This window comes from Anas platyrhynchos, chromosome 2, assembly GCF_047663525.1.
Source record: "Anas platyrhynchos isolate ZD024472 breed Pekin duck chromosome 2, IASCAAS_PekinDuck_T2T, whole genome shotgun sequence".
Classification (NCBI taxonomy): domain Eukaryota; kingdom Metazoa; phylum Chordata; class Aves; order Anseriformes; family Anatidae; genus Anas; species Anas platyrhynchos.
The window spans coordinates 138,537,821-138,562,028 of NC_092588.1; the positions used below are offsets into that span (position 1 = coordinate 138,537,821).

At 38.2% G+C, this 24,208-nt stretch overlaps 1 protein-coding gene across 2 annotated transcripts in view; it reads left to right on the top strand.

Annotated features, from left to right (window-relative positions):
* Positions 1–619: 619 nt before the first annotated feature.
* The window catches only part of MRC1 (mannose receptor C-type 1), a 60,373-nt gene continuing 36,784 nt past the window's right edge, over positions 620–24,208 (top strand). The window contains exons 1-7 of one of the 2 annotated variants that reach the window (XM_027450673.3): positions 620–816; positions 4,677–5,078; positions 6,499–6,672; positions 11,414–11,578; positions 13,665–13,778; positions 16,131–16,277; positions 21,427–21,609. In XM_027450673.3, coding sequence (XP_027306474.2) covers positions 750–816; positions 4,677–5,078; positions 6,499–6,672; positions 11,414–11,578; positions 13,665–13,778; positions 16,131–16,277; positions 21,427–21,609 — 1,252 coding nt within the window. In that variant the 5' untranslated portion in view covers positions 620–749. The remainder of the gene's footprint in view (positions 817–4,676; positions 5,079–6,498; positions 6,673–11,413; positions 11,579–13,664; positions 13,779–16,130; positions 16,278–21,426; positions 21,610–24,208) is intronic. The other variant, XM_027450674.3, reaches the window with a different exon arrangement.

Genomic DNA, 24,208 nt, shown 5'->3' on the forward strand with positions numbered 1-24,208 from the left:
AAGCCAGCATTTACAGATGTAAACCTAATTGCTCACGGCAGCTGGTGGGCAAAAAACAAGTAAACACATGCGTGGCACATTTTCATGGAAAGCCGGTGTGCTCGTCTGTAGCTTCGGCACTGATGGCTGGTGTGAGCTTGCAGCTCCGTGCATCCCCACTGGGCACCTGCCACCTGAGTGAGGGGGGGACAGTAAAATCCTGCTTTCCAAAAAGCAGGGCTCTCCTCCTGCAGTTTGGGAGAAGCCGGGGCGAGGTGGGGTTGCTGGAGGTGCGGACTCCCCTCAGGAGGCAGGAGGAGCCGTGTCCTGCTCGCTCACGGTGGACGCTCCTCTTCCCCGTCCTCCCCGGAGGGCTGATTTTCTTAGAAAAGCGAGCAAAAACCCACGTGCAGCACTGACAGGCTCACGCAGGGGATAAAAAAGAAGAAAAAAATAAAAGAAAAAAAAAAGAACGACAACAACAACAAAAAAAAAAACAACCCATCCCGCCCCTCAGCTATCACCACTTTATCACCTGCATGTGCCTGGAAGGAGGCTCTTCCATCCGCCGAGGAAAATCAGCTTAGGAAAGCAAAGTTTGAACAGCGAATTCCTGTTATTTCAAAGCACCCCATGTGACAGGATATTTCCTTATCATCTCGAGCCCAGAGCTTTCCCCCGATCCACCAGCCCTGCACAAGTGCGGAGGACCTGCCCGGCGGGGAGCCTTCTCCTCACAGCGGAGGGGCGCGACGGGCGAAGCCGCGGCGATGGCTCCCTCCCCGCTCCTGCTTCTTCTTCTCCTCGGACTTCTGCCCGGGGCTTTTCCGCTGCTGGGTAAGTGCCCGCAGGGGCTGTGCACGATCCGTCGGGAATTAAGAGGGGTCTCGGCAGGCTGTGTGCGGGGATAACCCCCGCGCAGGTGGGGGGCAGCCCCGCGGGACGGGGAGAAGCCCGCCGGCATTTTGCCCCCCTCCGTGCTGCCCCCGGGGAGCCTCGGGGTGTCGGGGAGGGCCGGAGGGAAGGTGGGCGCCACCCGTCCGTCCCTCCCTCAGCAGCCCCCTCCCCGTCCTCACCCTGAGGTGATCTGTGGGTGAAGCTGCCCCATGAGGCGGCCTTTTGGGTTTCAGGTTTTTTTTTTGGGTTGTAGTGGGCACCAAGCAGGGCAGCTTCTGGGTGTTAGAGTACCCCAGATATTGTCATAGGGTTGTTTGGGTGAAACGCGGAGCTTGCACCTCAGAATTTCTCTGATCTCCAGTGCACTGCTATATTCCAGCAAAAGTTTTGCCTCAGCCCCTCCCGAAAGCCTCCTTGGCATCCTTTGCAGTCCAGTTTGAGGTCTCCTGAAGCACAGGTTTCTAACACCAGCTTGTAACCTTTTTTTTTTTTTGCTCCGTGTAGTTAGCAGCAATCAGTGTAGGCTATCCAGTAAGCAAGAGCCTCCGTGGAGAAGAAGACAGTCATCCTACCTGCTGGCTGCCTCATTTCTTGCCCCTCTCTTGCCTCTGGCCTTTGGTGTGCTGTTGGGGTGCTCTCAGTAGGTGTTTGACACTGGTAGCCCTTCACTGACTTCATGAGTCACTTCTTAATTTACACTCATGTAATCTGTGATAGTTTGAGAAAGCTGCAAAATCTGAAGCTGTGTTGGCATAGTGGAACTTTTAAAATGTAATCTCTACTTTGGAGAGGTACTTGGTCAGTAACATTTTACAGTACCTGCCTTCTGGGGCCAGAAATAGGCAAATCAGCAGTGAGATGGGTAAAGAAAATGAAACCTTGTGGGAAAAAGACTCTATTAGGATATGCTTGGGACAGTTGAAGTAATATGCTAGATGTCTCTGGATAGGTTATTGTTGTGGTTTAACATTGACAGGCAGCTAAATACCACACAGCCACTCTCTCGCTCCCCCTCCTCAACAGGACGATGATGGGTGTGTGGGGAAAATAAAATGGAGGAAAACTTGTGGGTTTGAGATAATTTAATGAAAGAAAAGAAAATGGAATCATGGAATAAAAAGGAGAAAAAAATAGTCTCAGCTACCCTTTAGCAAATGATGTCCAGGTAACTGCTAGAATGTCCTCCCTTGTTCTTCCTTCCCTGAAGTGTCAAGCACGACATCTTATGACATAGATTATCCCCAGCTATGCCCCCTCCAGCCTCTTGGCCACCCCTAGCCAAGTGGCCTTTGGGGGGCTAAGGCCAGAGACGCAGCCTTGATGCCATGCAACCACTGCTCAGCAACAGCCAGAACATTGGTACGGTATCAATACCATTCTAACTGCAAAGCACAGCACTGTATGAGCTGCTGTGGGGAACGTTAACTCCATCCCAGCCAGACCCAGTACAATTATAAGGGTGGGATGAGTTGGTACTTATGCCTGGAAGGTTTCTATGAACCTTTTTCCAAGAGTAATTTTTGTTATATGTTACATTATATGTTACTTTCTTAGAAACTGCCATAATTCAATGCACCAGTACTTGGGATGATGCTCAGGTGAAACTTCTTGTGTACCACCTCCAGCTCATCTCTAGTGAAGAATGGCCCCCTGCTTTGGGAGCTATGACAAATGTTGCTACAGAACAGTGAAGAAACACAGTTAACAGTTGCATGAATAGTTCTGCACAGCCCATTTTACAGATACAACTCAATATATTGACAAGAAGTGATATCAAGTTGTTACAGAGAAGAGCTGGCAGGGTTTCACAGATACCTGACTTGTTTGATATTCTTGTAGACTCTAATATATCATGCAAGAAAGTATTGTGTGGGAATCTGCTTTGGTGTGCAAACAGGCAGAACAGACACTGCAGTAGAGCCATAACCTGGAGCAGCACAGGACCATGATACAAGTCAGCTGTATGGTCATGGATGTATCAGGAGCAACTACAAGGAAAAGGAAATTTTCCAACTACAGTCTCAGCCACAGTTCTTCTGCCTTAACCGCTGCCTTCTTCTACCTCTTGTTCTTCCATCCTGCATGGTGCTAACTTCTTTTTAATGCCTACTTGGCCATGTTGGCACTTTATCTGCTTATAACTCATAAGTATTATTTGCTGTCAGATCCCTGTGTGCACTGGGGCCCTTGTAAAAGCTGCTGTGTTGCATTTAAATACCTCTTACACTTTGTAAAGATACAGTCAGAAAAGCAGAGGACCAAAGATTTTATTTCCCCCCTACAGACCAGACCTCTTTATTCAGCTTTCTGACTTTGTCTCTGAAGCCAAAACTCCCCACTCTTTTGGGCCTGGGTACAGCAGTCCAGGCTTTTGACTTTGGGGTACATTTTTCACATGCCTAGTGTCCTCTAACAACACGAGTTGCATAAAACTTATAATGTTATATTAAGCCACAAATAAAATTTTAGCAGCTTAAAAGATCAAGCAGTGTTTTCCACACTTGTGAAAAAGTGTGACATTTTCTTTTAACCGGAAGCTTTAAATAAGATTTCAGGAAAAGGAGAGTTGCAAGCATTGCATGTATCATTGGGCTAAATTCTAGTACAAATGCAGAATTAAAATAAAGTTATCACCAGAAGTGATAATTATATATTTCCTTGTATTGTCTATGAGTAAAGCTGATTGGCAAAAGGCAACAATTTTTGTCTCCAGTGCTCATCAGTTTTATACTGCTTCCCAGTGAGTTGGAAGCCAAAGGACAGGAGAAGGAAACTGAACCATGGGTGAAATAAGTCTAGGTCAGCTCTTTCTCTGAGATAGGGGTTATTTGTTCCCAGATTGTTCTCCTGTAGTAAATTATGATCATTTCCACATTGGAGCCTCAGCAGAGACAGGAAAATGTTTTGTGGTTAACCTGTTTCCCGTTAAATATTTTTTTTCATTGTAAAATTTGTTTAATTTGGTAATCTAGCATTAAATAAATAATATTTCAATTAGCCTCAATCCTCGGAGTAATATAAATTAGTCTTTTTCCTAGGTTGTAGCCCAGCTAAAATACAGTTTTAAGACCTTGTGCAGTCTGTTAGAATATCAGTGAACTGTTAACTTACCATCCTAAAATGTATCTCAAGGGGATCAGAGGAAGGAGGAGAAATTCTCAGTCACTGGAAAAATGTAAGAAAGGACAAAGTAATCACCGATTACTGCAGTTGGGTGAAAAATGAATATGTTGTTCTAGCCCTACAAGTAGCTTGTTTACAAAGGGTAAAAAATAAAAATCCTTCCACTCAGTTAAGACTTCAAGGATTTCAGCAGAGCTTATGAGAGCAAGAATCTCCATCAAGGGGAAATGGAGCCTGAAGAACTTCTGCTGTAGGCATCTTCTCACGCTTGGGAGCCAGGATCAAGGAGCTGAGTGCTCAGTGCCAGGATCTGCAGTGCATGGTGTGCGTGCTCCCTCCTCCCATTAACTCCCATGGCTGCAGCTTAGAATGAAATAGTGAGTGGGCTTTTTTCCTTAGAAGGAAAAGATAAACTTTTTTTTTTTTTTTTGAAAAACAAACAAACAAACATGTTTTAAAGCTGCAGGAGACACTAGATCTGTCTCTACTGCCTTGCTCTTTTGAGTATAGGTGCTTTCACTGATGAAAGATAGTTGAAATGTCCCAAAATCTGAACTGTTGAACATTGTCTAAACAGATGATGAGATTTTAACCTCAAGAGCAGCATCCAGACTCATATTTCATTTAGATAGTAGGTAAAATTACTTCAAATAATTCTGTTGCTTTTTGCCTTACAGATACTAGCATCTTTTTAATATATAACGAAGACCACAAGCGCTGTGTACTGGCTCAAAGTTCTAATTCAGTGACTACCGCTCCTTGCGTTCAAGAAAATGAGTCACAAAAATTCAGGTGGGTCTCAGATCACCAGCTTATGAGCATAGCGTTCAAATTGTGCTTGGGAGTGCCTTCGAAGAAAGACTGGGTTCCGATCACTCTGTATCCTTGTGACAAGGCTAGCGAACTTCAGCGATGGGAATGCAGAAATGAGACTCTCTTTGCAATCCAAGGGGAAGATTTGTTTTTCAACTATGGAAACAGACAGGAAAGGAATGTTATGCTGTACAAGGGATCTGGTTTTTGGAGTAGGTGGAAAGTCTACGGAACCACAGACGATCTGTGTTCTCGAGGCTATGAAGGTAAAGTTCTATACATTCATTTCTGTATTCTAAGCTCATTTCTATGTGTATCTAATTAAACTATTTAGAAGTGTAGGAGAATTACCTTAGTCTTGTTGGTGATCAGTGAATGTGTCTTCTGGTGAAATCAGCAACACTTGAATGTGCTTTATGTTTTCTGAGGGGTTTGTTTTGCTTTTCTTTTGTCAAAGTTATGATAGATAATTAACCATAGAAGGCAGTGTTTCATTTTGAGGAAGAGGAAAGCCCGTGGTTGTTCAGAACATGTGTAGCCATTACACAACAGTTAGTGATAGCTTTGACTATTTATGTCTACAGAAAAACATAGTATCAGTGTATAGTCTGTTGGTTATGTTCCCCCCTCCCTCCTGGAGAACAACTATAAATTAGATTGTGAGGATTTAATTAACTCATGATATCTTCAGGTCCGGTATATTTGAAGGTGCATTTCTGGGTGTTTGAATTGCCTCTCAGGGTTGGTGCTGAAGTGTTAGACAAAAAAATAGGACACTTTAAATAGTTAAATATGAAAATGTACATACACGTATGTTTATGATAGTACCTGGGAATACATCTGGCCTCCCTTTGGTAAACAGAAAGGGGCAGAGGAAGGGAAGGATGCATTTTCTAGGGTTAGCACAAATGCTGATTACAGTATTAGTCCTTGACCCAGATCCAGAAAAAAATGAACCCTAGCAAGGCAAATTATCTGAAAGGAGGCAGGGAGGAGATAGAGTTATGGCCCATCTCTCCTTTGCCTTTGTTTTCTAGCAGCTCTGTGGGACAGTGACCTTGGTATGTCAGCTCCACAGCCGTCCCTATCAAGTGGTGTTCCTCTGTACATCCTCTCACCGAGGCACATATGTTGTGTGAGCACACAGAAAGCTGCTTTAGTTACTTTGATAAGTTTCATCAACTTGTCTGTCTGATGAAACAAAATTGGCCTTTTGATGGAAATTTTATTTGGGCATAGTACGAAGGAGTCACTCTCTGGTATATATCCTGCAAGTTTATACCTGTGTGACGTTGTATCTAAAACAGACAGTAATTGAGTGAGTTATCAACACAAGAACAAACAGTTGGTTGGGCATAAAAAGAAAATTGGTTAACTTTGTGGATTTTATATTTTTGATTGTTATGCATGTAAAATTTAGCATGAGAAAGCACCTGTGTTGGCTCAGTCAGTTCTGGTCAGTAGTCTTTTCTGGCCAGTGGTCTCCTTAAGTGACAAAAATTTGTCTGATTGTGCAAATGGGTATCAGCTTGGACCTAGAGAGTAAAATCTAGCAACATCCCATTTCAAGTACGGATTGGATACTAAGCTATCAAGCTTTGCTTGCTATAATATGGTCATAAAGTTGAACTGATACATATACCATGCTTATTACATCTTTATTTTAAAATTCTTGTGTCTCCTTAGATACCTACACAGTGAAAGGAAATGCCAATGGAGCACCTTGTGTATTCCCTTTTAAGTTTGGTGGCAAATGGTACGCTGACTGCACAGATGCTGGCCGATCAGACGGCTGGTTCTGGTGTGGAACCACTTCCGACTTTGATGTTGACAAGATGTATGGATTTTGCCCATTGAAATGTGAGTTTTGTATATTGAAGATTCTGCTGTGCTCTGTTACTCAGCTGCCTGTGAATACTGCTGTCCTTGTGTGCTTTACTGTACAAAACACAATCTGAAACTTTATGTTTTTTCTGTCTTCATGCAGCTTGCTATTTTTTAGGAACAACTTAAATATGAGAAAATAGGGCTCAGCATACAAAAATTGTCTGCCTTTATCCTGGTGAAAGCATGTTAATCATACACTGGAATCTGAAATTGCAGCATTTGCTCAAATAGCAAGTTAATTAGATATAAAGATATTACATTAGTACATGCAAAAGGTGGCATAGAAGTTTGTGCTGCAGAACTGGAAGCTAGAATTTAACAACTGAAAAATGAGACTTCTTCATAGAAATTAATTGCCTTGTGAACATAAGACAACTTATGTGAACTTTTTACTAAATCCTAGTAAGTGCTACATTACTTACTCTTCTGCATTACTTTTCTGTAATTAAAAGCAGTAGGAAAGGTCTATATTCTAAATTCCCTGGTTTGAGTATAGCTAGATTTTAACTTTAGTATTATGAAAATGCAGAACTTCATGTAGAAATGTTACCATTCCTTTAAGTAACTTGGAGTAATACGCTTGTATATATTTGAATTATTTTCAGTTTGAGTAAAGTTTCTCTGAACTTCCATAAAATAGATAAAATAGATACTGGGAAATTTGTCTGCAAGTTTTGTTTTTTTTTTTTTTTTTTTTGGTCATGCTGGGAAAGGTGGCACTTTTCCTTTCCTTCTTCTTTACGATTGTGTTTGGCTGTTAAGCTCCAACTGACCACAGTGAGAACAAAAGAGAAAAACATATCTTTCCTTTGATGTGAAGAAAACAGAGTGGGTTGATCTTAACTGATCTGATGATGAAGTATCAGTGTCCTCATATGATTTTCATGAATGTTGCATTCATTATTTCAGAAAAATGAAAATTGCATGCTATTTTTTCCCTAGGCCAATATACTTTTCAAGATATAAAAACATGTTGGAAATATCAACCCCATAAACAGAGCACATGCAAATCAGCTTAAGTATGCTACCTGTCTAGCATTCTTTGAGCAAGGCAAATAGGAGGTATTAAATTTTTGTTTAGTTCTCTGGCATAATTCAAGGAAATCCATTCAGATGACTGTGATTGTTTTTGGAAAAAGCTGCTTTATGCTGATTGCCTGCATGTTTCCTTCCTAATTCTTCAGTACTGGCTATAAAATATTCATGTTTAGATCATATATTTTAATGAGAGACAGGCTGGGGTAGAAAAGTTTTAGCCAGCTGTATGACTGAGAACTGCACTGCATGAGAGTGGTAAGTTGTTAAACTTCAAGAGTGCTTTTTAGACAGAAAACATCGAAGTCTTTTGTATGTTAAAGTTTATTTAATCAGATTTATGCATTGTTCTTTTTCTAAGCTATCTGGGGGGAGCAAAGGTGCTGATATGAAGACCTTTACAGCTCTTCATAATAGGGCCTGGGCACACAGTGAAATTACAATTGAACCAGTCACTTTTTATTGTGAGCAAAACCCAAACATTTTCCAGTATGAAGAGGGCTAAGATTATGCTTATTAGTAATTATTATACCCAAAAGAAATGTGGAAATTTTACGAGGAGAGGTAACATAATAGTGAGTATGAGCCCTTTAGTTGGAGCTTTATAAAGATGCTGATACACTGACAGATGAAACTTAAATCCCACAGGAAGAAACTGAGAAGTGTTTCCGCCACTTCAGACAATTTTTAATACCCTAGGAAATACTGATTCTTTCCAGGTTACACTGTGTATTTTTGAGCTGTATGTTACATTGCAATGTAAAACTAGGCACTGAGGAAGAGAACAGGTTGTACAAGGTAAGATCACCAGGAGATCAAGTCATGACGTATGCCCATAGCTGTATTGAAGTGGGCAAAAGTCCATTGAGGCTCCTCTCCTGAGAGCTGAAAGAGCTAGAGCTTCTGTAAAGTAGTAAGCCTAGAAGTAAACGAAGAATGCAGGGAGTAAGGAAATATTTAAATAGTCTTAGTCTTGCATATTAATCATTGGGCAAATTACATCCTTGCATTCATTCAAAAATATTGATTTTAAAAAAATATTACTTTTTTTTTTTTTTTTTTTTTTTAAAGTCAGGCTTTTCCCCCATGCTGGCATTTCAAGGTGTTTTGAAGGATTTTTCAGTGTGGTTTTATTTCTAGTTCAAAATACCTTGTGAATTGACCAAATAAGTTACATAGGGTGATTTACCATGTTTCTTCTGATTTACCGGAAAGTCATAATCTGAGTTTGGATCTCACAAATTTATCTAGGAAAAAAAAAAAGAGAAACACTTCAGGAAAAAACATCTAAGAGAAGATAACTCTGTGAAGGAAATTTAGTGTACTTTAGATTTTCTTTATTACTATTGACAGCATTTAGTTATATCATAAACTACATTATAAACTCATATGAAGTCTTTATTATGGGATTTTTTCCTGACTATCTGGTCAGAGAGGAAGAGATGGCAGTTATATTATGGGCTGTCTAGCAAGATTTATATTCGGTTTTCTTTTGCCATGATTCTGTTCATCTGGTTTCCAAGAATATTGGACTGAGACTCCAGCATGTTTGGGATGGCTAACTAGGCAGACAAGAACACTTGTGTTGTTACTCCTAGTCAAAGGCAAGATTTCAGCTTGCAATTTTGGAACTTAAACTTCTCAAGACCATTACTGATTTCCCGTTTCTTTTGTTTGCAGATTCAGTAGAAATACTGTATGTGATAAATCTATTAACATTTTATATATATATATTATATGTATATATATATAATATATAAAATATATATATATTTTAATTGTAATAAATATTTGCACCGATAGGGCAATTTTTCTTTCCTATAGGTTTTAGCTTGTTTGTCAAGGGCTATGAGTGAAATTCAGTGCAGTTTTGGTCTGCTTCACTTTGTTTTAAAGACTAAAGATAGTAGTCCTAGTGGAAACACCTAGTTCTCGCTAATTTCAATGTATACAAAAATGTGTGTTGAGTTCATCAGTGTAGGGATAAAGTTGAGCTCTTAAAAATTCTTTTTCCAGTTATGCAATTGTATTCTAATAAGAATTAAGCTCAGATGCTAAAATATATCATTCTAGAAAAGCGATTCCTCTTCTGGTTTCTATGGGGATACTAAACTTTAAACAATAGCATGTAGGTTTCCTAAAAACTGCTTGTACACCTTGTACTTTTTTTTTTTTTTTTAATGTTCAGAAATGAACTTTATTTTGATGAAAGACCAAAGTTCTATAGAGCAGCACCAAATGCAAGTCATCTATAAATTAAGAGAACAAGGGAGGGAGGATGAATGCCTGAGACTTGTTTTTCTTTTCTTCTGTAGTAATGGTCTAGAAAAACCCTTTTGTCAGAGACAAATTTCTTTACTTAATTATAGACTTTTAATATTACAGTCTCTATTTTATCCCAGGCATGTGCTTGTGCTCAGGAATTAAAGCTTTTGTAGAACTCAGTGTAGCGAAGCAATTTTGGCTTCTGGTAGTCATGAAGTACTTTGGATAGAAGTTATTTTGTGGGTAATGATAATTGGATGAAAGTTCCCATATTTAGTGTCTGTATTACAGTATACAATGTATTTATTTTGTTGTCTAAGGGTAATTTGAAAAGAAGCACTTCATATTGTCTATCGGATTTAATACAGGAAAAAGTGGAACTGGTTACTGACCTGCTGACATTTAACATGTACCATCCTTTGTCTTGAGTTTTGTTTATTGTACTGCTTTCCTCTTATTTACACTCTTACGTTTTCTGAGATCTCTGAATTCGGAAAAGGAAAAGACTCTTTTCTCTTAAATTTTCACAGCTTGCAACTTAAGGAGCTGATAGAGGCTGCAGGAATTTCAGTCCCTTTCCCATTGTCAGCAGACCTTCAGTGACCTCTACTGTATTCGGCTTTTGTCTTGCAACATATGGAGTGATATTTTAGTTCAGTGTTGGGACCTACAGTAGATCCTGTTTCTAGCAGAGCAAGATCATACTGTTGTATCTTGTGTTGTGGAGATTCACCTGACATGATCTAGGAAAGGCTGTGGCAGTTTGAGGAGTGTGGTTACTTCTAATGTCGGGCCCTGATAGGTGACATTTTCACTGGTTTGACATTGCCAAGATGTGTCAACTGCAGGTTTTCAACAAGATTTAGTCAAGTCATGGGACAGAGAAGAATACATGGAAGTATATCACATACATGCATAAGACAAGTGAGGAATTGCAGAAAAGTGTGAGATTGATGCTGATAATTTAAATTTTGTGTCTGTTGTCTGGGTCTAATTACCTCTATCTCAGAAAATCCACAGCCACTTTATATAGCACCCAACATTTGTAAAATAAACAGGGATTTCTTAGCTCAGAACAGTGGGCAGCTTCATGTACATCTTAGAGTCCGTCAGGTTTTAGCATTTTTCTCCATAGTTAAAAATCAGTTCTTTTGGAATGACTTTAACCATTCATCTTTCGTTTTAAACAGAAGCTTTGTTATACCAGAGAAAATAGTGGGATTGTTTCATAATGTCTGACACTATTGTCATTGTTTAGCTCAGGCCTGATATATTAGAGAACATTGGGACTCCTTTTAAACCAGTTCTGTACTGCAGTGGTTGGGTTTGTGTATTTTTTGCCGGGCAATTCATTCTATATTTTATCTGGCTTAGTCTTTGTGATCAGTTTCAGCATTTCTTTTTCTCCCTGCAGTTAATAATATCGATTCATTGTGGAATACCGATCCTCTAACAAACGTCCAGTATCAGACAAATTTTGATGCAGCGCTGACGTGGCACCAGGCAAGAAAAAGCTGTCAACAACAGAAGGCAGAGTTATTAAGCATCACAGAGTTGCATGAACAAACATACCTGACAGGTAGAGTAATATCATCCAGCAGTTTTTTAAAAAAGTGAATTATTGTAACAGTGGCACTTATATAGCATGTTCCATCTCGAAAGTCGGTATTTTGTTCAGTTCTTTTAATTAGTAGATTTAAATTGTTGTCTTGAATAATTCACCTGGAAAATTGGAAAGTTAATGATTATTTTATCCTGAATCAACATAGCCAGAAACTTACAAAAACATGAAAAATAACAACAAATAAGTAATGCAAGCAATAAAGAAAGAATTTTGGAATGCATGAAAATTCAAAGTAGTTTTCAAAGCAAAAAGGCAGATACCAAGAGTGTATCTTTTTTAAGCTACACTTGCTGTGTGTACTAGTAAGCATTTTGGCCTATTTCATTAAAGCTCTCATATCATCACTATGTGCTGAAATATGAAAAGAATGTAAAAAAAAGCAATATACAAGAGGACTTATAAATAGCTTGTTTTAATTTCAGTCTCTTTCATTATTTCCCCAAGTCATTCTCAAACTTCTCTCCTGAGAAAATTCACTCCTGAATTCCAGCTTGAATGCATTTACATTCTATAAAGAGACAGCCTTGTCTTCACTACCTTCTGAGCCTGTGCACACACATGAAGCAGTCCACTATATTACATCTATTAAGTAGATTAGAAAATACTTTGAATATGTCAAATCAATTGGGAGATAACTTTGCTATGATATAACATACATGTTGTGCTTTGTAAATTCAGAGGATGACTGGGTACTCAGTAAATGCATTTTTAACGTGATGCATAGCCTTTTCTGTGTAAGCTTCTGTTTTCAGTTTAAGTATTTTGTCAAAACCTGAGTCTTATTTACTACGATAAATTTATTGTAAATTTATTGTTAAAATTAATGCTCAAGTGAGCATTGGAATTTAGGAGTAAATTACTAGTAGGCATGTTTGAACTGCAGACTATTATATATTGCTGCCAAATGTATGTGGAAATCCATTTTTCATTCTGCAACTATTCTGGCAGGACCAGGATTTCCTGTCATGCTCATTTTTTACTTCTCTTAACCTCCACTTGTTTGTACAGAAGTAGTACTGGAATACATTACCGTGTTGTTGCCAGATCAGGCTCTGGTATGACATTGCAGTCCTTTCCAGTGTTTAACTACCCTTGCTTTTAACCTGGCCATGCTTCAAGTCCAGCTCATAACCACAGTGTCAAAGACAACTAAAATACATGGAGCAAAATTGCTTACTGGCATGATGCCACCAGTAACAGCAGAAATTAATAATATATGTTGTGCAATGATTTTCTGTAAGCTATGCAGAAATAAATTAAGTCAAAAATAATCAGCAGTCATCCAGCTAGGCATCCAAGACTTATACATAAAGCAGAGAGAGACAATTGATTAATAATTACTATAAATAATACCAGAGAATTCAGTAGGACCATACATGAGCATAATAAGTGGTTTTCAGATGTGGAGCAGAAGGTTGAAACAGCATTTGGAAACCTGACTTACAGTTGGCTAAAGAAGTGAAATCAGATGAGTCTGAAAATGCACAAGGTGTGCTGTTAAAAAGATGATTTTTGGAATGATCATGTTTAAATATAGTGTGATAAAATATTAACAGTACAATTACAATATTAGTTTACAATATTTTGTATATTTGAAACTGTTGGAAAATACACAGCAGGAAACAATTCATATTTGTTTTTTGGAAAACTGATTTTAGAAGGTTTTTTTTTTTTTTTTTTTTTTTTTTTTTTCTGACCTTTTAAGTAACTTCCAATCTTATATTTTATAATTATGCACCTTGCTTCATATTTATGATAATCAGCTTACAAAGAGCACATATGTCATTTTGTTTTCCATTCCAACACAATTCCCTACACCTAGAATTGTGAAAACTGTAAAGCTGAAATTAATCTTTTTGTATGGCCATGTAAGACTACATGTTGTGCAAGTTTAGCATAGCCACCTCAAAAGTATATTGTTAAAAGTTTAAAAAAATTGTACCGTGAAAAAGGAGAACCAAAGAAGTTTAGCTTTCAAATTCTAAATGAGTGTTTCTCTTGCCATGCACTGCTAGTGTTTGTCTTTGTCTCTGTTACCTAGGTTTGACCAGCAGGCTGAGTTCGGCTCTCTGGTTTGGTCTTAACAGTTTGAATTTCAATGGTGGATGGCAGTGGGTTGGTGGTGCTCCTTTTCGATATTTAAATTGGGTTCCAGGTAAGATTAAATGTGTTGCTAATAGGTTTAAAAGGAAAAAAAAAAAAAAAAAAGTCTTTGTGTAACAGATTTCTTCTCTTGTGCTCTATTGTCCTGCTGCTATTCATCTTGTTTTGATATTGAAAGATTCTGACTGTGGCTATAAATGTTGTTAATGACAGCCCTCATGCTAGGGATAGATTTATTATTTAGGTTTGATTTATTATTTAGGATGAAAAATGTAGCCTCCAAATTCAGAGGAAAGTTTCAAGTCATCTGTATATCTTACTTTGCTTTATCTCTATGTAAATACAGAGTAAATCTGATGCTGTAGGCCTTTTCATTTGTGTGCTTAAACTGGTCATTTTTTTGTTTCCTTTCTTTTCCAGTTTGTTTTGGTTATTTGCTTAATGATTCAATTTTTAATTTCATCTTGGATTAACCAACCCATGATAGCATGTATAGAAGCGAACATATTAGGCTAGCCTGCTTTGAAGCAAAAACGGCTGCTCCACACCTGGAGACAGCACTGTATTGAGCTCTGGTGCTGGTGTTAAGAAGCTAGCCTCCTATGCCTCAGCAGAGAAGAGGTGATTTTCCGGTTTACTATTTGGAATGTCCGTGTTAAGGTGACTTTCAGTAAGACCTTTGTTTCCTTGCCCTGTGTATTCAGGAAGTCTTTGGAAGCTAATATAAAGTTGAGGTTTGAAGTTATGCAGTGGGAATGCTCTTCATCTTCACTGAGCATGCCCCACGTATTTAATCTGCAGTAATGGTGTAAATGTACACTCCATCTTATCACCCAGTAGATTCCTTGTGTAGGTAAGCCCAAACTACATTTTAGGTAGAGAAAACCTCTTTGTAAGCTTTGACATGAATTGAACCACTGTATAAATAGCTCTCCAACAGAGAGAGCACATGAGGAAAACAGATGGGCTGACCTGCAAGTTGCTGTGAGGGTATTTATAGGTCTGTCTTCTAAGAGCACAGGTGAGAATCTGCATGTAACGAAGAGCAGAGGAAACCTGATTGTAAGATAGAGCCAAATCAGCAAGGGAAGCTGTTCATGGTTGTTAAAACTGCTGTCAACTCTCACCTATCCTGTAAAGAATTATATGAGTTTTGGCATAACCAAAATGGGCTCCATTTTTCTTTAACCCTTTAAGTTTCTTAATTTCATTCGAAGGTAATACTCTTATGTCCTTTTAACAAATTTTATGTTTGTAATGTATCCTTCACATTTTGCTTTGGTTAGCCTATATTTGTCTCATCTCTATTTTTCTGGATGTTCAGGAGTTGACTGGTCTCTCACTAGTACATTTTAAAAGAATTTGTGGAAGCTTCACATTCTTCTGTCTCACTAGCCCTTAATAGATAACAGGAAAAAACAACAACAACAAAAAGCAAAACCACAACACAATAAAGGAACTAAGTTACAAACATTTAAACTAAAGTTATGCTGGTTAGGCATTTGGGAAAGCTAACTGCCAACAGCTGAGCTTTTTTCATGCATTAAACCAATTAAATTTTTTGTTCTTGAGATAAAAATATTTTTCCTCCCATGGAAAGGACTGTAATTTAAGGTAATGAAATCATAATGACCCAAGACAAATTTCAGTGAATCTTGCACACTAAAAATTATTGTTTTGCTGTGTTTATTGTTGAGCCATTCTGACACTTCCTTGTTATGCAGTGTAGTGACTTGTTGAGATATGAAAGAAAATCCATGTTTAGTTTAATCATAGACCAGATCTTGCAAAGTTCATCTAGTTTGTTGCAGAAATGTGCTGTATGCTACAATTTCTGATTGCCTTCTAGATGTTAGATGTTAGAGCTAATTCTAATCTTCAACTGAAGAGAGCCAAATAACTTGCTGTTGTTGTGTTGTTTAGACAAGTGGACAAGAAGTTCACACTAGCAGCATAACCACTTACTATTTTTATGTCTTTTATACTAAATGCAGAATTTCACTAGCTTACCGAACAGGTTTTCACCTAAATAATATACTCCAGAGCTCAGAAAGGGAAAAAAGCAAATGAAATACGTGCACTGTAATACCTTACATTAAGACTTTGAGCGTGTGAAGAGGTCATTAAAATTGTGAACTGGATAAATATCTCAGCTTGTGGTTACTATGAGAAGAATATCTGCTAAGAGAAATGAGCTACACCATTTAGGCAAAGGGACTGTTGAGAATTGCAATTGCCAATATATTAACATATCTTGTAATTAATTAAAACATGGAACAAATTAGAATATGTGAGCAATTGGAAGTGTAAGCACGAGGTGCTTATACTTGGTTATTGTTGTTAAATATATATTTTTGAATTTCTATCTTTTTTGTTTTTGTTTGTTTGTTTGTTTTTATTGAAGGGCATCCTTCTCCAGAACCTGGAAAAATCTGTGCAGCATTAAATCCTGGCAAAGGTGCTAAGTGGGAGAATCGGGAATGCAATCAGAAACTTGGCTACATTTGTAAACGAGGAAATGCTACTTTAGAATCTTTCATTGTTCCTACAGGTGGGTTTGGTAATAATCCCCTAACAAATAATTAATGGCCAGTGTTTTTTTTTTTTTTAAATCTATAATTCTAATAGGTATTTGTTATTACAGATGGTAAAACTGACCAAAGGTCATGTCTATGCAGAATGTTGCTTTGCCGAGATTCCCTGCAAAAGTGAACAGTGTGTACTTCCCCTTTATTTTGGCCTCCCTAATTCCTGTGTAGGCATCTTTTTTTTCAGTAAGATGCAGAAGTGGTTGAATTCTCTTTCCAAAAACAAAAAGAACCGTTAGATTTTGTAGTGTCGTGGTTTAACCCGGCCGGCAGCTAAACACCACACAGCCATTCTCTCACCCTCCCCCCTCCCTCTCTGGGACAGGGGAGAGAAATGGAAAGTGAAGCCCGTGAGTTGAGATAAAGACAGTTTAATAAGACAGGAAAATAATAATAATAAAAATAATACAATGATGATAATAGTACTACTACTAATAATGTGTACAAACAAGTGATGCACAATGCAATTGCTCGCCACCCGCTGACCGATGCCCAGCCTAACCCCGAGCAGTCCGACCCCCTCCCCCGGCTAGCCACCCCTATATATTGTCTAGCATGACGTCAGATGGTATGGAATACCCCTTCGGCTAGTTTGGGTCTGTCCTGGGTCTGTCCCCTCCCAGCTCTTGCTGCACCCCCAGCCTGCCCGTTGGCAGGACAGAGCAAAAGGCTGAGATGTCCTTGGCTTAGTATAAGCACTGCTCTGCAACAATTAAAATATCGGGGTGTTAGCACTCTTCTCATCCTAAGCCAAAACACAGCATTCTACCAGCTACTAGGAAGAAAATTAACTCTGTTCTAACTGAAACCAGGACAGTAGATAGAATATAAAGGTAAATTATTTATTTATTTTTATGTGTGATTATCTAAAGCCTCATGTTCTCATTGAAACAAATCTATTTCTTCTTGTCATTTGTTCTACTTATGAAACAGAATAATTTTCACAGTGCAAGTTGGTAGTGGAATTTTTAAAAACTCTTTTAATATTTATAAACACATTTTAAATATACATACATATAAAATTATATATATATATATAAACTATTTCACCTGATTATAAAATTATTTAAATTATATATATATAAAGACACTTTTTCAGAAGAAATGTAATTCTGGCATTTGCTTAAAGTACACTGGAGAAACAAACCAGCGAGAGGTTCTCATAGCTTTATTTAGACCTGATTCCCTATTTCTATAATTTATCTTGTAGCTTCTTCCTTCGTTTCTTCACTCTTTCCTTCTTTTATCCCTTACTTCCAGGTTTATTTATTTTTCTAGAACATACAGGTGTCTCCTAAATCCGTTGACATTGTTTTGCATAGGTTTTAGAAGCAGACAAACTACTACCATATTTCCACTCCATTTATTAATATACATTATTGGCAAACCAGATGTCAATTGCTGAATTTCCAAAATATTCAGCTTGAAAAGATTTTAAAATGTTTTCTCCTGCCATAGCCAATATATAACCAGCCCAGTCAAAACCATTTAGAACAGCCTCCTGGCAAACCTGTTTTGCTTTATTGCAAATAGAAAAGAACACAAGAATGAGCTAGTGTATCGTTAACTAAATATTGAAATAACTTAATATTAATTAAATAATACTTCAGTATTGAAATCAAGCATATTTATTGCCTGAGTTGGGAAAGACTTTAGTGCATATTTTAATGCTTTCCTGAATTAAATTGCAAACTTTTGTTAGTATTTGTATACCTCTGATGACCAGATAGCTTAATTAATTTGGGCTGTCTTAGTTTGTTTAATTAGCTACTGCTCAGCTTTTCAGATTCATACATCCGTCTTTAAACACTAATGCATATAAATAAACTACTGATTCAGTTCTGGCTGCTATTTTATTTTGTTTTAAATTCAGTCTAAATTAAGTGTTAATTCAGGGCTAATGGCCATTTCCATTTTATGCATTAGGCTTTAACTCATCCCTTCCCTCCCCCACCCCAAGTGTATCAATACTTTGGAGGAAGAACACCATTGAGACAAAAGTTTTCAGTTATTCAGAAAATTACTGAGTAAACATGGTGAGGTGACAGATTAAACAGAGATTGGCCATGGTTCACATCAGAAACTATATTCCCAAATGTCCTGTGGGAGGAAGTCATAAAAAGAATGTGTGCAATCATGCAAGGTGTTAAGTGCCCTCAACTCCTAATGATGTAAAGGAAAACTCATGGCACACGATGTTTTCCTGACTAGGGTTCCTGAGTCAAAATATAAATTAATCACAAATTCATGCATGCACTTAGCAGTGTAAGCATTAAATGCAAAGGCAATCCATTGATATTTTAACACTACAATTAAGCACAACAAATCAGTGTAAATAATGTGGGATAAAAGAACACTTTAAAAACTCAATGTAATTATGCTTGTATTCATAAGAAAGTAGAGAAAAATATTTCTAGAAACTTTATTTTTGTAACACATTTTGCACTAAGTCAATGGCTTTTTTTTTTTTTTTTTTTTTTTTTTTTTTCCAGAAAAAGTTTTTTTCCAGCAGGGGGCCACATCATTATATATATAAAGTCATGTAGAATTGTAGGTTTTCAAAGCATTTGCCCTGTAGTACAGCAAAATGGATCACTAAAAAACTATTAATTTCATTTGCATAACTTTCCTATTTTTTAATTTCATTTTCTAAAGAAAGGCTGGTCGAGTGTCTACCTCCACCAAGTGACTGACAAAATAGATTTTATCCCAATCGGGCAATGTGCAATGATCTTAAAGTATTAAGTTCCCAAATATTTCATAAAATCAAATATCCATGAGAGAATTAAATGCTCTTAGTGTAACTGTTGTTACTGCTCTTTGAGCTCTCTCTTCCACAGAGAATGGATGTGTGAGAGAGAAATTTTAATGCCTTAATTAAAACTTCAGCTAGTGCTTTCATCCTTTAAACACACAAGTCAATCACTGGGAGATCTTCAGCCTTCAGGAAGCCAAGATTATAGGTTACAAAATTATTTGCTCTCTTTTTGAGGGAAAAAACAACCTCTGTTTCATTTCTGTATGTTGTTCTACAGTATACCACAGTATTCATCAGCTTGTCATCTGGGATAACATTTTTAATATATTAGCACGATTCCCTTTGTTACATCTTATTTGTTTCAATTTGCCTTGTGTCTTTTGCTTAAGTCAAAGTTCAAGGTTTAGTACCTGTTTCCTTTAAGACAAAAAACATACCATACGGCCTCGTATTATTGTGCGTTGTCTTTAAAAGAAGAGGGAAGCACAGAGTTCATTGCTGACTAATGGAAATGAAGAACTGAAGGCTTTCTCTTACTGAGAAATGCCCAGCTATGTCATCCAATAAAACCAAAAGAAACCCAATAAGACCACCAAAGTAACTGGACTGTCATACACTATTCCTGTTTTTCTGTCTGCAACAAATTCCCTGGTATTTTTGGATTTACAACCAAAAGAGTCTCCTAGCCTGTCATGGCTGCTTTAGTGTTTACAGTAATAGACTTGCAGCGTCCTTCAGTCTGGCAGAGAGACTCTTACAGATTTACTGGGGAATAAAGACCTTTGTGATTCTCTTTGTAGCCCTGTCTGAACTGCTTATATCTGTTCTATTCTGTTTACTGCAGAAGGGTGCACAGAGTGTGTTGAAGGAGCATATAAACCTAGATTTTTTTTTTTTTTTCAGAGCTGCTCTCTGACTGTTATAGCAAACCACTGTAAAATGCATATGCTCAGAGTTGGCAGCAGACATAAGACAAATCAGGCAGCTGTTTAAAGCATTGGACAAACCTCTCCAATAGTATTTGTCACCTCTGTCTCATTTCTCTGAAAAACACCATGTGCAATCAGTTTGTCTTTCCACAGTTTCCCTAGTCTCTATTCCAGTTCTTCATTTCTGTGGCAGGAGTGACAGGGCACTGACCATGCACTGAGCCCTGGGGTGACAAAGTTCAATTTTACTTGAACTTCTCATAAGATGCTGGCAGCCAACTAGTTTATAGCTGTGCTAGAAATTGGGTTCTGACAATGAGTACCTACTAATTGTCAACATATTCCATCTGCAACAGGGTACATACTTGCAAACTGGGCATGACTGATCGTGACTCAGATGCCTACTTAAATATTTCCGTGGAATATACTCCCCTGTCCTACAGAAACTCATTGCTTCTCCTTCCCCAACACATATAAGTTTATTTTGCCAACAGAATTTCTGCAAACCTGCTGTCCTTGTTCTACTCTATATATTGGTGTTTGCTAAACCCATCTGCAGATTATAAAAATGCTGCAAGAGTCATAATTTGTTTCGGTAACAGTGGTATTCTGTTTATTATTCATTTGGATGGCACTTCTCCTCAGGCTGAATTGTTTGCTGAACAGCAGTGTGGTTGTTGGCAGTATTCTGCTTTGTTCTGCTGAACTCCTAAAAGCAATTTTTTAGGCATAGATCATTTACTTTGACACTGTAATTTTCTCAATGGAGCTTTTAAAAAAGACTCCTAAAGTGGTGTTCTTATCTGGGTTTGTGCACAATCCTGTAGAATCATTTTTTTGTTTGTTTGTTTGTTTGTTTTTTGTTTTTTTTCTTCGCTAATCTAGAAAATGTGGCTAGATTAAGCATAAAATGCTTAAAGTCTGCTGACAAAAGGAAAAAAAAAACCAACACACACAGACACAAAAACAACCAACCAACCAAAAAAACACCAACAACGAAACCTTCATATATACGTTTTGTAAGCCCAGGTTCTTATCAGGTACCTATGCAACATGGAGACATGGAGAATGAAGAGTTGTGTTGATGTGAGTGCAGGAAAGTGATAGAGCACAGCTCTGTAAACTTTACATTTTGGTATACATGTGTGCTTATAAAAGTGAAAAGTGTGTTTTTGTGGTCAGTTTAAATCTGTCTTTTCACAAGTTTCAAGCACTTGTTTTCAACTGTAGTGTTCTTAAAAAAAATCTGGAAGTTTTAACTTTTGATCATACTTGTATATCATTCCTTTACATATATTTCAACTCTGCTGTTCTTCGTGAAGAAAATATATAATTTATTCATTTGTTAAATTTTTCCTTATGTAATTTTCAGTCTTTAGTTAAGAATAGAATCCTGAAATTCTTCACGGTTATTTTTCTTTTCAGAGACTAATGTGCCCATTAGATGTCCTGATCAATGGATATCATATGCTGGTCACTGTTACAGAATTCACAGGGACCCCAAAATATGGAAAGATGCTTTAACATCATGCAGAAAGGAGGATGGGGATCTGGCAAGCATCCATAATGTTGAAGAGTACAGCTTTATTATTTCTCAGCTTGGGTACCGTGAGTATTTTTTTGCAATAACATAATGACTTCTATACTAAGGAAATAATGTTCTAAATAAGTCTTACCTACTAAGGAAATCTGTTTAAAAAAACAGTCTTTATCACAGGTACAAAAGGAGAATTTTAAACTTCAAAAATATTTGGAAGGAAAATATCAATATGAGAATTAAAACTACACAGACTATGCTGTCATGGAAAAGTTGTTCTCAGTGTTAAGACTTGCATCAAACACAAGCTCCTATTTCTCTGGGTCTGCTTCTGCCTCTTTTTATACAGATTAAGCAATTTATAACCTTCTCAGAAGTTGGAAGAATTTTTACTATTAGTCTGCAAAGATAGGTGAGGGGAAACAATGGTTTTTTGGTCAGAATTTGGGAAGATGTGGATCCTATTACCAGCACTGCCATGTTCCTATATTTCATGTCATGTCACTTATATTTCTTTTGAAAAAGGAAGCCGTCTGTCCCACTATGTGGATTCAGATGTGCCCCATCTGAAATGTGGTACTTAGGTGCTCACATACTCAAGTTGTTGCAAGGCTAGTTAAGCTACAGATGCTGTGTGTTCCTTGAGTCAGAAACAACCATTCTGATGCTGAGGCAATTTTGTAGTTGCTATTGCTTTACGTGGACCTGATTTTGCATTTAGTATCAGACATGACTTTTTGATGGGGGAAACGTTCACAGCTGTGTCTGTTTCATTGCAATAACTGATCCTGTGTGTGCTTTTAATGCCAGGTAAGTTAGTTTATCCTCACTAAAAGTACAGTAAGCTGCTTTGGGCAGCATAACAGCAGTCTTGGAGCAGCAATCATAAAACAGCTGGTATGCTTTAGTTTTGTATCCTGTCCAACTCCATAGCAACTTATGCTTGTCCTCACGTTCATAGTATCATAGAATATCCTGAGTTGGAAGAGACTTACAAAGATCATCGAGTCTAACTCCTGCTCCAAATAGGACCACCCAATAAAAATCAAACCATGTGTCTGAAAGTGTTGTACAAATGCTTCTTGAACTCTGTTAAGCTCAGTGCTGTGACCACTTCCCTGGGGAGCCTGTTCCAGTGAAGTGGTCAGAAGAAGGTCCTGTTCTTTCTCAGTGAAGAATATTTTCATAACAACCAGCCCGACCCTCCCCTGTCACAGCTCCATGCCATCTCTGTCACTTGAGAACAGAGCTCAGTGCCTGCTTTTCCACTCCCCTTGTGAGGAAGCTGCAGGCTGCCATAAGGCCTCCCCTTGGTCTCCATTCCTCTGGGCTGAACAATCTATTCGATTTCAGCAACTCCTCATATGTTTTACCCTCTGCACCTTTCACCATCTTTGTAGCCCTCCTTTAGACACCCTGTGATAGTATTATGTTCTCCTTATGTTGTGGTGCCCAAAACTGCACACAGTATTTGAGGTGAGACCACACCAGTACAGATCAGAGTGGGACAATCCCTTCCTTCAGCTGACTAGCCTTGCTGTGCCTGATACACCCTGGGGTACTCTTGGCCCTCCTGGCTGCCAGGCGGTACACCACTGACTTATGTTAAGCGTGGTATTGGCCAAAACTCCCAGATCCCTTTCTGCAGGGCTGCTCTCCAGCCTCTTGTCCCCCAGTCTGTATGTACAGTCAGGGTTGCACCTTCCGAGGTGCAGAATCCAGCAGAATCTTGTTAAACTTCATGTAGCTGGTGATTGCCCAGGCCTTTAATTTGTCAAGAGCTCTCTGCAAGGCCTCTCCACTCTTGTAACAATCAACAGCTCCTTCCAATTCAGTGTCATCTACAGATTTACTCAGTCTATCTTCAACTCCTGCATACAAACCATTTAAGAAAACATTGAAGAGAATTGGCCCTGAAATGGAGCCCTGGGGAATCCCACTAGTGATTGGCTGCCAGCCTGATGTAGTCCCATTACCTATAACTCCTTGAGCCTAATCTGTCAGCCAGTTGTTCACCCATCATATTATGTATTTGTCTAGCTGTATGCTAGACCTTTTGTCCAGAAGGATACCATGAGAAACAGTATTGAAAGCTTTACTGAAATCCAAAAACATTGCATCAGCTGGATTCCCTTGGTCAACTACATGGGTGACCTTGTCATAAAAGGAAGTTTGTTGAGCAGGACCTTCTCCTCGTGAGCCTGTGTTGTCTGTGAACTATGACTGTGTTGTCCTTCAGGTATTTTTCAATAAATCCCTGAATAATTTTCTCCATAATTTTACCAGGTACTGAAGTCAGACCGATAGGCTTGTAATTACCAGGGTCTTCTTTCTTGCCCTTCTTGAAAATCGGAACAACATTTGCCAGCTAGTCAACAGGGACCTCTCCAGATTCCCCAAACTGCTGAAAAATAATTGAGAAAGATTTTGTGATGACATCAGTCAGCTCTCTGAGGCCCCTGGGATGAATTACATTGGGTCCCAACCACTTTTTTGCATGGAACTTTTATTCTTTCAAATGAGGCAATTAGGAAAGGTGGGACTTCTTGATGAGGCATTAGACATTTGAAAGAAGTTAGGCTCTAAAGGAAATTAGATATATTTTCACCATATTCCTTGGAAGCTGATCATTTCACAGATAGATTAATGCCTTTTCCAAAGGCTTTTCCA